The 14,916-nt window shown below is 65.2% G+C and overlaps 1 protein-coding gene across 1 annotated transcript in view; it reads left to right on the top strand.

Annotated features, from left to right (window-relative positions):
- Window positions 1–12,935, top strand: part of PC (pyruvate carboxylase) — a 28,422-nt gene extending 15,487 nt beyond the window's left edge. The window contains 8 exon segments of the mRNA XM_075727035.1: window positions 1,152–1,392; window positions 2,335–2,584; window positions 4,792–5,036; window positions 6,027–6,206; window positions 7,692–7,940; window positions 10,632–10,772; window positions 12,686–12,802; window positions 12,804–12,935. Of these exon segments, the coding sequence (XP_075583150.1) occupies window positions 1,152–1,392; window positions 2,335–2,584; window positions 4,792–5,036; window positions 6,027–6,206; window positions 7,692–7,940; window positions 10,632–10,772; window positions 12,686–12,802; window positions 12,804–12,935 (1,555 nt within the window).
- Window positions 12,936–14,916: the final 1,981 nt, after the last annotated feature.

Below are 14,916 nucleotides of genomic sequence, written 5' to 3'. Positions count from 1 at the left end.
TGGAGAAATGGAGGGACATCAAAACGTGGAGGGTCATGGAGGGCTGGGGGGACATCAGAACATGGAGGGATGGGGGGACATCAGAACATGGGGGGATGGAGGAACATCAGCACATGGGGGGTCATGGAGGGTTGAGGGACATCAGAACATGGAAGGTCATAGAGGGATGGAGGGATATCAGAACATGGCAGGTCATGGAGAGAAGGAGGGACGTCAGAACATGGAGGGTCATGGAGGGATAGGGGGACATCAGAACATGGGGGGTGATGAAGAGATGGAGGGACGTCAGAACATGGAGGGTCATGAAGGGATGGGGGGACATCAGAACATGGCAGGATGGAGGGACATCAGAACATGGAGGGTCATGGAGAGATGGAGGGACATCAGAACATGGAGGGTCATGGAGAGATGGAGGGACATCAGAACACGGCGGGTCATGGAGAGATGGAGGGACATCAGAACACGGCGGGTCATGGAGGGATGGGGGGACATCAGAACACAGCGGGTCATGGAGGGATGGGGGGACATCAGAACACAGCGGGTCATGGAGGGATGGGGGGACATCAGAACACAGCGGGTCATGGAGGGATGGGGGGACATCAGAACATGTCGGGTCATGGACGGATGGGGGAACATCAGAACATGTCGGGTCATGGATGGATGGAGGGATATCAGAACATGTCGGGTCATGGAGGGATGGGGGAACATCAGAACATGGCGGGTCATGGAGGGATGGAGGGATATCAGAACATGTCGGGTCATGTAGGGATGGATGAACATCAGAACATGTCGGGTCATGGACGGATGGAGGGATATCAGAACATGTAGGGTCATGTAGGGATGGATGAACATCAGAACATGTCGGGTCATGGACGGATGGAGGGATATCAGAACATGTCGGGTCATGGAGGGATGGGGGAACATCAGAACATGGCGGGTCATGGAGGGAGGGACATTAGAACACAGTGGGTCATGGAGGGAAGGAGGGACATCAGAACATGGCAGGTCATGGAGGGATGGAGGGACATCAGAACATGGCAGGTCACAGAGGATTGAGGGGATGTGGGGCGATATGGTGACACGGGGGGGACATGAGGGAACATGGCGGGGCCCCAGGGCCCCCCAGCCTCCCCCTAACTCCCCTTCCCCAGCTTCTGCGAGGTGGCGGTGGCCAACGGGATGGACATCTTCCGCGTTTTTGATGCCCTCAACTACCTCCCCAACCTAGTGCTGGGGGTGGAGGCGGCCGGGCGGGCGGGGGCGGTGGTGGAGGCTGCCCTCTCCTACACGGGGAATGTGGCCGACCCCACCCGCACCAAGTACACCCTCGACTACTACCTGGGCCTGGCCCGCGAGCTGGTGGCCGCCGGCACCCACATCCTCTGCATCAAGGTTTGGGGGTGGTCCTGGGGGGATGGCGGGGGGGCTATGGGGGTCTTGGGGGGTTGGGAGGGGGGATTTGGGGGGGTGTTGGGGGGATGGGGAGGGGGTTATGGGGGGGTGGAAGGGGGGTTATGGGGGTCTTGGGGGATTGGGAGGGGGGATTTGAGGGGATGGAAAGGGGCTTACAGGGGTCTTGGGGGGTTGGGAGGGGGGATTTGGGGGGTGTTGGGGGGATGGGAGGGGTTTGTGGGGGTCTTGGGGGATTGGGAAGGGGTTATGGGGGGATGGAAAGGGGGTTACGGGGGTCTTGGGGGGATGGGAGGGGGGATTTGGGGGGATGGAAGGGTATTATGGGGGTCTTGGGGGGATGGGAGGGGGGATTTGGGGGTCCTGGGGTGTGGGGAGGGGGATTTGAGGAATGGAAAGGGGGTTATGGGGGTGTTGGGGGGATGGGAGTAGGGATTTGGGGCGACGGGAAGGGGGTTGGAGGGAGGATGAGGGGATGGGAAGGGGGGATTTGGGGGTCCTGGGGGGGGTTCAAAGGGGGATGAGGGGATGGGAAGGGGGGATTTGGGCATCCTGGGGGGATGGGAGGGGGGATTTGGGGGGCCTGGGGGGGTTTGAGCAGGGATGAGGGGACAGGAAGGGGGAATCTGGGGGTGCTGGGGGGATGGCTGGGTGGATTGGGGGGTCCTGGGGGGGCTGGCAGAGGGGTCAGGGGGATGGGAGGGGGATTTGGGGGTGTGGGGGGGTTGGGATGGGGCATTAGGGGTCCTGGGGGGGCTGGGATGGGGGCCTGGGGGGCTGGCAGGTGGATTTGGGGGTCGCCTACTCCCCCAAACCAGTGGGGTGGCTGCTGGCGGCTGGGGGGGGAGGATGGAGATGGGCTGGAAGGTGGGGGGTCCCCATGAACCCCCTGACCCCCTGACCCCTATGTCCCCACCCTCCCAGGACATGGCGGGGCTGCTGACGCCGGCGGCCGCCCGGTTGCTGGTGGGGGCCCTACGGGAGCAGTTCCCCGAGGTGCCGCTCCACGTCCACACCCACGACACCGCCGGGGCCGCCGTTGCTTCTATGTTGGCCGCCGCCGAGGCCGGAGCCGACGTGGTGGACGTGGCCGTGGACGCCATGTCTGGCATGACGTCCCAACCCAGCATGGGCGCCTTGGTGGCCTGTGCCCGTGGGACCCCCCTCGACACAGGTAAGGGCACCCCCGTGGAGGTGCCACCACAGTCATGGAGGTGCCACCATGGTTTTGGCAATGGCAATGTGGTCATGGAGGTGCCACCATGGTCTTGGCAGTGGCAACATGGTCGGGGAGGTGGTGTCGTAGTCATGGAGGTGCCACCATGGTTATGGAGGCGGTGACATGCTTGTGGAAGTGCCCCCATGGCCTTGGCAATGGCAACATGGTCATTGAGTTGCCACCATGGTCTTGGCAACGGCAACATGGTTGGGGAGGTGGTGACATGGTAATGGAGGTGCCACCATGGTTATGGAGGTGGTGACATAATCATGGAGGTGCCACTATGGTTATGGAGATAGTGACACGGTCATGGAGGTGGCACCATGGTCTTGGCAATGGCAGCGTGGTCATGGAAATGCCACCATGGTTATAGAGATGGTGATGTGGTCATGGAGGTGCCACTGTGGTTATGGAGGTGGTGACACACTATGGAGGTGCCAACATGGTTTTGGCAATGGCAATGTGGTCGTAGAGGTGCCACCATGGTCATGTAGGTGCCACCATGGTTTTGGCAATGGCAACATGGTCATGGAGGTGCCACCATGGTCGTGGAGTTGCCACCATGGTCTTGGCAATGCCACCATGGTCATGGAGGTGCCACTGTGGTCATGGAGGTGCCACCATGGTTTTGGCAATGGCAATGTGGTCATAGAGGTGCCACTGTGGTCGTGGAGGTGCCACCATGGTCTTGGTAATGTCAATGTGATCATGGAGGTGGCAACGTGGTCATGGAGGTGCCACCATGGTCATGGAGGTGCCACCATGGTCTTGGCAATGCCACCATGGTGATGGTGGTGCCACCGTGGTCATGGAGGTGCCACCATCATCTTGGCAATGGCAACATGGTTGGGGAGGTGGTGGTGTAGTCATGGAGGTGCCACCATGGTTATGGAGGTGGTGACGTGGTCATGGAGGTGCCACCATGGTTTTGGCAATGGCAATGTGGTCATGGAGGTGGCACCATGGTCTTGGCAGTGGCAACATGGTCGGGGAGGTGGTGTCGTAGTCATGGAGGTGCCACCATGGTTATGGAGGCTGGTGACATGCTTGTGGAGGTGCCCCCATGGCCTTGGCAATGGCAACATGGTCATTGAGTTGCCACCATGGTCTTGGCAATGGCAACATGGTTGGGGAGGTGGTGACATGGTCATGGAGGTGCCACCATGGTTATGGAGGTGGTGACGTGGTCATGGAGGTGCCACCATGGTCTTGGTGGTGGTGACGTAATCATGGAGGTGCCACTATGGTTATGGAGATAGTGACATGGTCATGGAGGTGGCACCATGGTCTTGGCAATGGCAGCGTGGTCATAGAAATGCCACCATGGTTATAGAGATGGTGATGTGGTCATGGAGGTGCCACTGTGGTTATGGAGGTGGTGACACACTATGGAGGTGCCAACATGGTTTTGGCAATGGCAATGTGGTCGTAGAGTTGCCACCATGGTCGTGTAGGTGCCACCATGGTTTTGGCAATGGCAATGTGATCATGGAGGTGGCAACGTGGTCATGGAGGTGCCACCATGGTCTTGGCAATGCCACCATGGTGATGGTGGTGCCACCGTGGTCTTGGCAATGGCAACATGGTTGGGGAGGTGGTGGTGTAGTCATGGAGTTGCCACCATGGTTATGGAGGTGGTGACGTGGTCATGGAGGTGCCACCATGGTCTTGGCAATGGCAATGTGGTCATGGAGGTGGCAACGTGGTCATGGAGGTGCCACCGTGGTCATGGAGGTGGCACCATGGTCTTGGCAATGGCAATGTGGTCATGGAGGTGGCAACGTGGGTCACGGAGGTGCTGCTGTGGCCTTGGCCACAGCACCGTGGTCACGCTAATGGCGCTGCGCTCGTGGCAATGGCACCATGGCCCTGGTCGTGGTGATGCCACCATGGTCACAGCAATGGTCCTATGGCCGCAGTGATGCCACCACCATCACAACATGACTGGAGATGCCACCACAGCCGTGGTGACGAACCCACAGCCACGGCGATGCCACCTCAGTCACCACACTACGCCCAATCCCCGGCGGCCCTCAACCCTGGCGACCCCCAACCCCACAGCCACCCCTCACCGCAGCATCCCCAAATGGCGCCGGGTCCCCGTGGGGGTCCCCATCCATGGGTGCCCCCCACCCACCCTCCGTGCCCATCTCCCATCCCAGGCATTGCGCTGGAGCGGGTGTTCGAGTACAGCGAGTACTGGGAGGGCGCGCGGGCGCTCTACGCTGCCTTTGACTGCACGGCCACCATGAAGTCGGGCAACGCGGACGTCTACGAGAACGAGATCCCGGGGGGACAATACACCAACCTCCACTTCCAGGCCCATGCCATGGGGCTGGGCCACAAATTCAAGGAGGTCAAGAAAGCCTACACTGAGGCCAACAAGCTCCTCGGGGACCTCATTAAGGTAGGGGTGGAGCTGGGAGGGCTTGGGGGTGGTCTTCATGGGGTGGTCTTCATGGGGTGGTCTCCATGGGGTGGTGTTGAGGGAGATGGTCTCCGTGGGGTGGGTGCTCTCCATAGGATGGTTTCCATGGGGTGGGTGGTCTCCATGGGGTGGGTGATCTTCATAGCATGGTTTCCATGGGGTGGGTGGTCCATAGGATAGGTGGTGTCTATTAGGTGGTCTCCATTGGGTGGTCTCCACGGTGTGGGTGGTCTCCATGGTGTGGGTGGTCTCCATGGGTTGGGTGCTCCATGGGGTCGGTGGTCTCCATTGGGTGGTCTCCATAGGATGGGTGGTCTCCATGGGGTGGGTGGTCTCCATGGGGTGGGGGGTCTCCATCAGGTGGTCTCTGTAGGATAGGTGGTCTCCATTGGATGGTCTCCATAGTGTGGGTGGTCTCCATTGGTTGGGTGCTCCATAGGATGGGTGGTTTCCATGGGGTGATCTCCATGGGTTGGGTGGTCTCCATGGGTTGGGTGCTCCATAGGGTGGGCGGTGTCCATTGGGTGGTCTCCATTGGGTGGTCTCCATGGGTTGGGTGCTCCATAGGATGGGTGGTTTCCATTAGGTAGTCTCCATGGGTTGGGTGCTCCATAGGATGGGTGATCTCCATGGGATGGGTGATCTCCATGGGGTGGGTGATCTCCATGGGGTGGTCTCCATGGGTTGGGTGCTCCATAGGGTGGGTGGTGTCCATTGGGTGGTCTCCATGAGGTGCGTAGTCTCGATGGGGTGGGTGATCTCCATGGGTTGGGTGCTCCATAGGATGGGTGGTCTCCATTGGGTGATCTCCATGGGTTGGGTGCTACCCATGACACAAAACCCCTCCGGGCCGAGCCGCTCCCCCCCCCGAGAAGCACCCCTACGTGGGCGCAGCACGGGGGGTGCGTGTGCCACCCGCGAGGTGCCACCCAACCGGGGGGTGACGCCGACGGGTGTCGCCGGGCGCAGGTGACACCGTCCTCGAAGGTGGTGGGGGACCTGGCGCAGTTCCTGGTGCAGAACGGGCTCTCGCGGGAGGAGGCGGAGGCCCGGGCGGACGAGCTCTCCTTCCCCCTCTCCGTCGTGGAGTTCCTGCAGGGCCACATCGGCACCCCCCCGGGGGGCTTCCCCGAGCCCTTCCGCTCCCGGGTGCGTGGGGCGCTGGGGGGGCGCGGGGAGGGCACTGGGAGGGACTGGAGGGGACTGGGAGGGCACTGGGAGGGGACTGGGAGGGACTGGAGGGCACTGGGAGGGCACTGGGAGGGACTGGGAGTGGTCTGGAGGGGACTGGGAGGCGCTGGGGGGGACTGGGAGGCACTGGGAGGGGAGTGGAGGGGACTGGGAGGGCACTGGGAGGGACTGGAGGGCACTGGGAGGGCACTGGGAGGGACTGGGAGTGGTCTGGAGGGGACTGGGAGGCGCTGGGGGGGACTGGGAGGGACTGGAGGGGAGTGGGAGGCACTGGAAGTGGTCTGGAGGGGACTGGGAGGCGCTGGGGGGGACTGGGAGGCACTGGGAGGGGAGTGGGAGGCACTGGGTGGCACTGGGAGGGGGAGTGGAGGGGACTGGGAGGGCACTGGGAGGGACTGGAGGGCACTGGGAGGGGACTGGGAGGGACTAGAGGGCACTGGGAGGGCACTGGGAGGCACTGGGAGTGGTCTGGAGGGGACTGGGAGGCGCTGGGGGGGACTGGGAGGCACTGGGAGGGGAGTGGGAGGCACTGGGTGGCACTGGGAGGGGAGTGGAGGGGACTGGGAGGCACTGGGAGGGGACTGGGAGGAGACTGGAAGGGGACTGGGGGGGACTGGGGGGCACGGGGAGGGGACTGGAGGGCACTGGAAAGGGACTGGGAGGCACTGGAGGGCACTGGGAGGCACTGGGGGGTTGCTGGAGGTGTTGCCAAGGCTGCAGGCCCCGGTGACAGCAGGTGGTGCTGGTTGCCATGGTGACGGTCCCTGGCAACGGATCCTAATGCTGGTTACCATGGCACCCGCCCCTAGCGACAGGTCCCAGTGCAGGTTGCCATGGCACCCGACCTTAGCAACGAGTCCCAGTGCTGGTTACCATAGCACCAGTCCCTAGCAACAGGTCCTAGTGCTGGTTGCCATGGCACCCGCCCCTAGCAACGGGTCCCAGTGCCAGTTCCCATGGCACCAGCCCCTAGCAACGGGTCCTAGTGCTGGTTGCCATGGCACCCGACCTTAGCAACACATCCTAGTGCTGGTTGCCTTGGCACCAGCCCCTAGCAATGGGTCCCAGTGCCAGTTCCCATGGCACCAGCCCCTAGCAATGGGTCCTAGTGCTGGTTGCCATGGCACCCGACCTTAGCAACACGTCCTAATGCTGGTTACCATGTCTCCAGCCCCTAGCAACGGGTCCTAATGATGGTTGCCATGGCACCAGCCCCTAGCAACGGGTCCTAGTGCTGGTTGCCATGGCACCGGACCTTAGCAACACATCCTAGTGCTGGTTGCCTTGGCACCAGCCCCTAGCAACGGGTCCTAATGCTGGTTGCCATGGCACCCACCCCTAGCAATGTGTCCCTAGCAACACCCCCGGGGCGCGGTGCCCTCCCGCCCCGCTCCCCCCGCCCCCCGGTTGCCATGCCAACGCCCTCCCTCCCCCCCCCCCCAGGTACTGAAGGACCTGCCCCGCGTGGAGGGGCGGCCGGGGGCTTCGCTGCCGCCGCTGGATTTCGAGGCGCTGGGGCGGGAGCTGGGGGCGCGGCACGGGGCCCCCCCCGGCCCCGAGGATCTGCTCTCGGCCGCCCTCTACCCCAAAGTCTACGACGAGTTTCGCACCTTCGCCGCCACCTTCGGCCCCGTCTCCTGCCTGGGCACCCGCCTCTTCCTCGAGGGCCCCACCATCGCCGAGGAGTTTGAGGTGAGGGAGGTTTGGGGAAGGGCGGGGGGGGAGACTGGGGGGCACTGGAGGGGACCAGGAGGCACTTGGAGGAGACTGGGGGGCACTGGAGGGGACTGGGGGGCACTGGAGGGGACCAGAAGGCACTTGGAGGAGACTGGAGAGGGCTGGGGGGCACTGGGAGAGGACTGGGAGGCACTGGGAGGGGACCGGGAGGCACTGGGAGGGAGTGGGGAGCACTGGAGGGGACCAGAAGGCACTGGGAGGAGACTGGGGGGCACTGGGAGAGGACTGGAGGGCACTGGGAGGGGACCAGGAGGCACTGGGAGGAGAGCGAGAGGCACTGGGAGGCACTGGAAGGAGACTGGAGAGCAGTGGGAGGCACTGGGAGAGGACTGGGGGGCACTGGGAGAGGACTGGGGGGCACTGGGAGAGACTGGGAGGGGATCAAGAGACACTGGGGGGCACTGGGAGGGGATCAGGAGGCAGTGCGAGGGGCTCAAGAGGCACTGGGGGACACTGAGAGGGGATCAGGAGGCACTGGGGAGGACTGGGGGGCACTGGGAAAGCACTGGGAGACACTGCAAGGAGACTGGGGGACAGTGGGAGGCACTGGGAGAGGATCCAGAGGCACTGGGGAGGGGACCAGGAGGCACTGGGGAAGACCCTGGGGGCACTGGGAGGGGATCAGGAGGCACTGGGAGGGGACTGGGAGGCACTGGGGGCAGACTGGGAGGCACTGGGGGGCACTGGGGGCAGACTGGGAGGCACTGGGGGGCACTAGGGGGGGACTGGAGGACACTGGGAGGGGACTGGGAGGCACTGGGGGCCCTGGGGCAGCCATCATGGAGCCCGGAGTGGGCGGAGCTTGGGGGTGGGAGGGGCTGGGGTGGGTGTGGCGGTGTGGTGGGTGTGGCTTGGCCAGAGGGCGGGGCTTAGACCTCTCCCGCACCCCTGTGCACACCCAGCACCCCTCGCACGGCCCTGGCTCCCCTCGCATGCCCTCGTGCACCCCTCGCACACCCCTGGGTGCCTTCGCACGCCCCTGGGTGCCCTCGCACGCCCTCGTGCACACCCAGCACCCCTCGCACACCCCTGGGTGCCTTTGCACGCCCCTGGGTGCCCTCGCACGCCCTCGTGCACACCCAGCACCCCTCGCACGCCCCTGGGTGCCCTCGCACGCCCTCGTGCGCACCCAGCACCCCTCGCACGCCCCTGGGTGCCCTCGCACGCCCTCGTGCGCACCCAGCACCCCTCGCACGCCCCTGGGTGCCCTCGCACGCCCTCGTGCACAACCAGCACCCCTCGCATGCCCCTGGGTGCCTTTGCACACCCCCGGGTCCCCTCGCACACCCCTGGGTGCCTTCGCACGCCCCTGGGTGCCCTCGCACTCCCTCGTGCACACCCAGCACCCCTCGCACGCCCCTGGGTGCCCTCGCACGCCCTCGTGCACACCCAGCACCCCTCGCACGCCCCTGGGTGCCTTTGCACGCCCCTGGGTGCCCTCGCACGCCCTCGTGCACACCCAGCACCCCTCGCACGCCCCTGGGTGCCCTCGCACGCCCTCGTGCGCACCCAGCACCCCTCGCACGCCCCTGGGTGCCCTCGCATGCCCTCGTGCACAACCAGCACCCCTCGCATGCCCCTGGGTGCCTTTGCACGCCCCCGGGTCCCCTCGCACACCCCTGGGTGCCTTCGCACGCCCCTGCGTCCCCTTGCACGCCCCTGGGTGCCCTCACAGGGCCCTGGCTCCCCTCACACGCCCCTGTGTCCCCTCGCACGCCTTGGGTCTCCTCGCACGCCCTCGTGCACACCCAGCACCCCTTGCACACCCCTGGCTGCCCTCACACACCCCTGGCTGCTCTTGCACGCCCGTGTGCATGCCCAGCACCCCTTGCACACCCCTGGGTGCCCTTGCACACCCTCGTGCACCCCTCGCATGCCCCTGGGTGCCTTTGCACGCCCTTGTGCACACCCAGCACCCCTTGCACGTCCCTGGCTCCACTCGCATGCCCCTGGGTCCCCTTGCACTCTGTCGTGCACACCCGGCACCCCTTGCACACCCCTGGGTGCCCTCGCACGCCCATGTGCACACCCAGTACCCCTCACACACCCCTGGCTCCCCTCGCACGGCCCTGGCTCCCCTCGCATTCCCTCATGCACACCCGGCACCCCTTGCACGCCCGTGGGTCTCCTTGCACGCCTGTGTGCACACCCGGCACCTCTTGCACACCCTCGGGCACCCCTTGCACCCCCTGGCTCCCCTTGCATTCCCTTGTGCATGCCCGGCACCCCTTGCACGCCCCTCAGTCCCCTCACACGCCCGTGTGCACACCCAACACCCCTTGCACACCCTTGTGCACCCCTCGCACGCCCCTGGCTCCCCTCGCACGCCCGTGTGCACACCCGGCACCCCTTGCACACCCTCATGCACCCCTCGCACGCCCCTGGCTCCCCTCGCACACCTGTGTGCACACCCAGCACCCCTTGCACACCCTCGTGCACCCCTCGCACGCCCCTGGCTCCCCTCGCACGCTCATGTGCACACCCGGCACCCCTTCCACACCCTCGTGCACCCCTCACCCGCCCTCGTGCGCACCCCCGGCACCCCTCGCCCGGCCCCAGGCCCCCTCGCACAGCCTCCCCCACGTGCCCAGCCACCCCCCTCGCACGCCCGTCCCTCGCACGCCCACCCCTCGCACGCCCGCGCAGGTGGAGCTGGAGCGGGGGAAGACGCTGCACATCAAGGCGCTGGCGCTGGGCGACCTGAACGCCGCGGGGCAGCGGGAGGTTTTCTTCGAGCTCAACGGGCAGCTGCGCTCCATCCTCGTGCGAGACACCCAGGCCATGAAGGTGGGGGGCCGGGGGGGTTCTGGGGGGCACGGGGGGGGATTTGGGGGGTCTGAGGGGGGTTTTGGGGGGGGTCTGAGGGGGGTTTTGTGGGGGTCTGAGGGGTTTTGGGGGGTCTGAGGGGTTTAGGGTGACGATGGGGGGAGATTTTCTTGGAGCTCGATGGGCAACTGCGCTCCATCCTCGTGCGAGACACCCAGGCCATGAAGGTGGGGGGCCAGGGGGAGTTTGGGGGGGCACGGGGGGGGATTTGGGGGGTCTAGGGAGTCTGAGAGGGGTCTGAGGGGGGGTTTTGAGGGGTCTGAGGGGTTTAGGGTGACGATGGGGGGAGATTTTCTTGGAGCTCGATGGGCAACTTGTGCCATCCTCATGCGAGACAACCCAGGCCATGAAGGTGGGGGGCCGGGGGGGTTTTGGGGGGGCACGGGGGGGGATTTGGGGGGTCTGAGGGGGGTTTTGGGGGAGATTTTCTTGGAGCTCGATGGGCAACTGCGCTCCATCCTCGTGCGAGACACCCAGGCCATGAAAGTGGGGGGCCAGAGGGGTTTGGGGGGGCATGGGGGGGATTTGGGGTGTCTAGGGGGTCTGAGAGGGGTCTGGGGGGGGATTTGGGGGGTCTGAGGGGTTTAAGGTGACGATGGGGGGAGATTTTCTTGGAGCTCGATGGGCAACTGCGCTCCATCCTCGTGTGAGACACCCAGGCCATGAAAGTGGGGTGCCAGGGGGGTTTGGGGGGGCAAGGGGGGGGTTGGGGGGTCTGAGAGGGGTCTGAGGGGGGTTTTGGGGGGGTCTGAGGGGGTTTTGGGGGGTCTGAGGGGGTTTAGGGGGACGATGGGGGGAGATTTTCTTGGAGCTCGATGGGCAACTGTGCTCCATCCTCGTGCTGGAGCACTCCTGGGAGTTTTGGGGGGGGGGTCCCAAGGACCATGGGGGGTCCTGGGGGACACAAAAGTGTTTGGGGGGGTCCCAGGGACCATGGGGGGGTCCCAGGGATCATAGGGGGTCTCTGGGGGACTTGGGGGGGGGTCCCAGGGACCATGGAGGGGTCCCAGGGGACATGGGGGGTCCCAAGGGACCTGGGGGGGGGATCCTGGGAGTTTTGGGGGGGGGGGTCCCAGGGACCATGGGGGGGTCCCAGGGATCATAGGGGGGTCTTGGGGGACATGGGGGGGGTCCTGAGGGTCATGGGGAGTTTTGGGGGGGTCCCAGGGGCCATGGGGGGGTCCTGGGTGCCATGGGAAGATCCTGGGGGACACGAGGGGGTCTTGGGGGACACAGGGGGGTCCTGGGGATCATGGAGGGGGTTGGGGGGGGTTCCAGGGACCATGGGGTGGGTCCTGGGGACCATGGGGGGGTTCTGGGGGACACAGGGGAGTCTTGGGGGGCACAAGGGGGTCCTGAGGCTCACAGGGGGGTTCTGGTGGACATGGGGGGGATCTGGGGGACTAGGGGGGGGTCCCAGGGACCATGGGGGGTCCCGGGGGACACGGGGGGTCCCAGGGGACACAGGGGGGTCCTGGGAGTTTTGTGGGGGGGGTCCCAAGGACCATGGGGGGTCCTGGGGGACACAGAGGTATTTGGGGGGGTCCCAGGGACCATGGGGGGGTCCCAGGGACCATGGAGGGGTCCCAAGGGACCTGGGGGGGGAGAATCCTGGGAGTTTTGGGGGGGGCGTCCCAGGGACCATGGGGGGGTCCCAGGGATCATAGGGGGGCCTTGGGGGACATGGGGGGGTCCCGGGGGTCCCGGGGTGTTTTGGGGGGGTCCTGGGGGCCATGGGAAGATCCTGGGGGACACAGGGAGGTCTTGGGGGACACAGAGGGGTCTTGGGGGTTTCAGGGGGACACAGGGGTGTTCTGGGGGGGTCCCAGCACCCCTCTCCTCACCCCCCCCCATTCCTCCCCCCCCCCCCCCAGGAGATGCACGTGCACCCGAAAGCGAACCGGGGGGCCAAGGGGCAGGTGGGGGCCCCCATGCCGGGCGAGGTGGTGGAGGTGCGAGTGGATTTGGGGGCGTCGGTGGCCAAGGGGGACCCCCCTCTGCGTCCTGAGCGCCATGAAGATGGAGACGGTGGTGACAGCCCCCCTGGCCGGCACCGTCACCCGCCTCCACGTGCGCCCCGGCATGAGCCTGGAGGGCGACGACCTCATCGTCGAAATTGAGTAAAAAGGGGGGACCCCAGGACCCCCCCAAAACCCCCCACACCCCCCACACCCCCCTGACGCCCCCCCCCCCAAAAAACCCCACCCACCCCCCAAAAAACCCGCCAAAACGCCACCCCTGCCAAATAGCGCGCTGGCCCTTTAAGAGCGCCCCCCCCCCCCTTAATTAGGGGGTGCTCCTTAATTGCGGGGTCACGTGGTAATTGGGGGGGCTTGTCTTAATTGGGGGGGGTCGGATGGAAAATGGGGGGCACCCCGTGTTTGGGGGGGTGTTGATTGGGGGTGCCCCCCCGCCCCTCTTTTTGGGGGGGGTGTCCCCTTGTTTGGGGGTGCCGCCATTTTGGGGGACCCCCGCCATTTTGGGGGGGTCACCCCTTTTTTGGGGGGGTCACCCCATTGGGGGGGTGTCACCCAATTTTGGGGGGGTGACCCCTTTTTTGGGGGTCACCACGTTTGGGGGGTGTCACCCCTTTTTTGGGGGCTCACCCCGGTTTGGGGGGGGTCACCCCTATTTTGGGGGGCCCCCCTTTTTTGGGGGGTCCCCCCTTTTTTGAGGGGGGTCACCCCAGTGGGGGGGTGTCACCCCATTGGAGGGGTGTCACCCCAATTGGGGGGGTCCCCCCTTTTTTGGGGGGTGTCACATTTTGGGGGGTCACCCCTTTTGGGGGGGTCACCCCTTTTGGGGGCGGGGCTTCCCTTCTTGGGGGGGCTCCGCCCCCCACTTTTGGGGGTCCCCTGACATTTTGGGGGGGCCCCCCGCCTCCCCCCCCCCATATTAACCCTGTCCCTGCCATGCTGCCTTAGGGGAGCCCGGAGTTTGGGGGGGGTCCCCCAGCTGCCCCTCCCCCCCCGGGGGGGTAGGGGGGGAGGGGGCGGAGCCTGTGACCAAAGGGGCGGGGCTGAGACTGGACAGTTTGGGGGGGCGCCCCTCCCCCCCCACCCCACGGGAACAAACCGGGAGGGGGAGGGGCCCCCTCCCCCCACCCCCCCCCATCGCCCGGGGGGGGGCCGGGCAATAAAGACTGGACTAACAGCGGGCCTATAGGGGCTATAGGGGTGGGGGGCCTACGGGGGAAATGGGGGAGCCTATAGGGGAGGGGGGAGCCTATAGGGGGAAATAGGGGAGCCTAGAGGGGAGGGGGGAGGCTATAGGGGAGCCTATAGGGGGAAATAGGGGAGCCTACAGGGGAGCCTATAGGGGGAAATAGGGGAGCCTATAGGGGAGGGGGAGGCTATAGGGGAGCCTATAGGGGAGGGGGGAGCCTATAGGGGGAAATAGGGGAGCCTATAGGGGGTGGGGGAGGCTATAGGGGAGCCTATAGGGGAGGGGGGAGCCTATCAGGTAGGGGGGAGCCTGTAAGGGATGGGGGAGGCTATAGGGGGAAATAGGGGAGCTTATAGGGGAGGTGAGAGGCTATAGGAGGAAATGGGGGAGCCTATAGAGGAAGGGGAGCCTATAGGGGAAGGGGGGGCCCATAGGGGAGGCTATAGGGGAAGGGGGAGGCTATAGGGGGAAATAGGGGAGCCTATAGGGGAAGGGGGAGGCTATAGGGGATGGGGGGCCCATAGGGGAGGCTATAGGGGAAGGGGGAGGCTATAGGGGGAAATAGGGGAGCCTATAGGGGAAGGGGGAGGCTATAGGGGATGGGGGGGCCCATAGGGGAGGCTATAGGGGAAGGGGGAGGCTATAGGGGGAAATAGGGGAGCCTATAGGGGAAGGGGGAGGCTATAGGGGATGGGGGGGCCCATAGGGGAGGCTATAGGGGAAGGGGGAGGCTATAGGGGGAAATAGGGGAGCCTATAGGGGATGGGGGGGAAATAGAGGAGGCTATAGGGGGTGGGGGAGGCCATAGGCGATGGGGGAGGCTATAGGGGAAAATACAGGAGCCTATGGGAAGAAATAGGGGAGCCTATAGTGGATGGGGGAGCCTATAGGGGATGGGGGAGGCTATAGGGGGAAGCAGGGGAGCCTATAGGGGATGGAG

This window comes from Pelecanus crispus, chromosome Z, assembly GCF_030463565.1.
Source record: "Pelecanus crispus isolate bPelCri1 chromosome Z, bPelCri1.pri, whole genome shotgun sequence".
NCBI lineage: Eukaryota > Metazoa > Chordata > Aves > Pelecaniformes > Pelecanidae > Pelecanus > Pelecanus crispus.
This window is presented reverse-complemented; position numbering and strand designations above follow the sequence as displayed.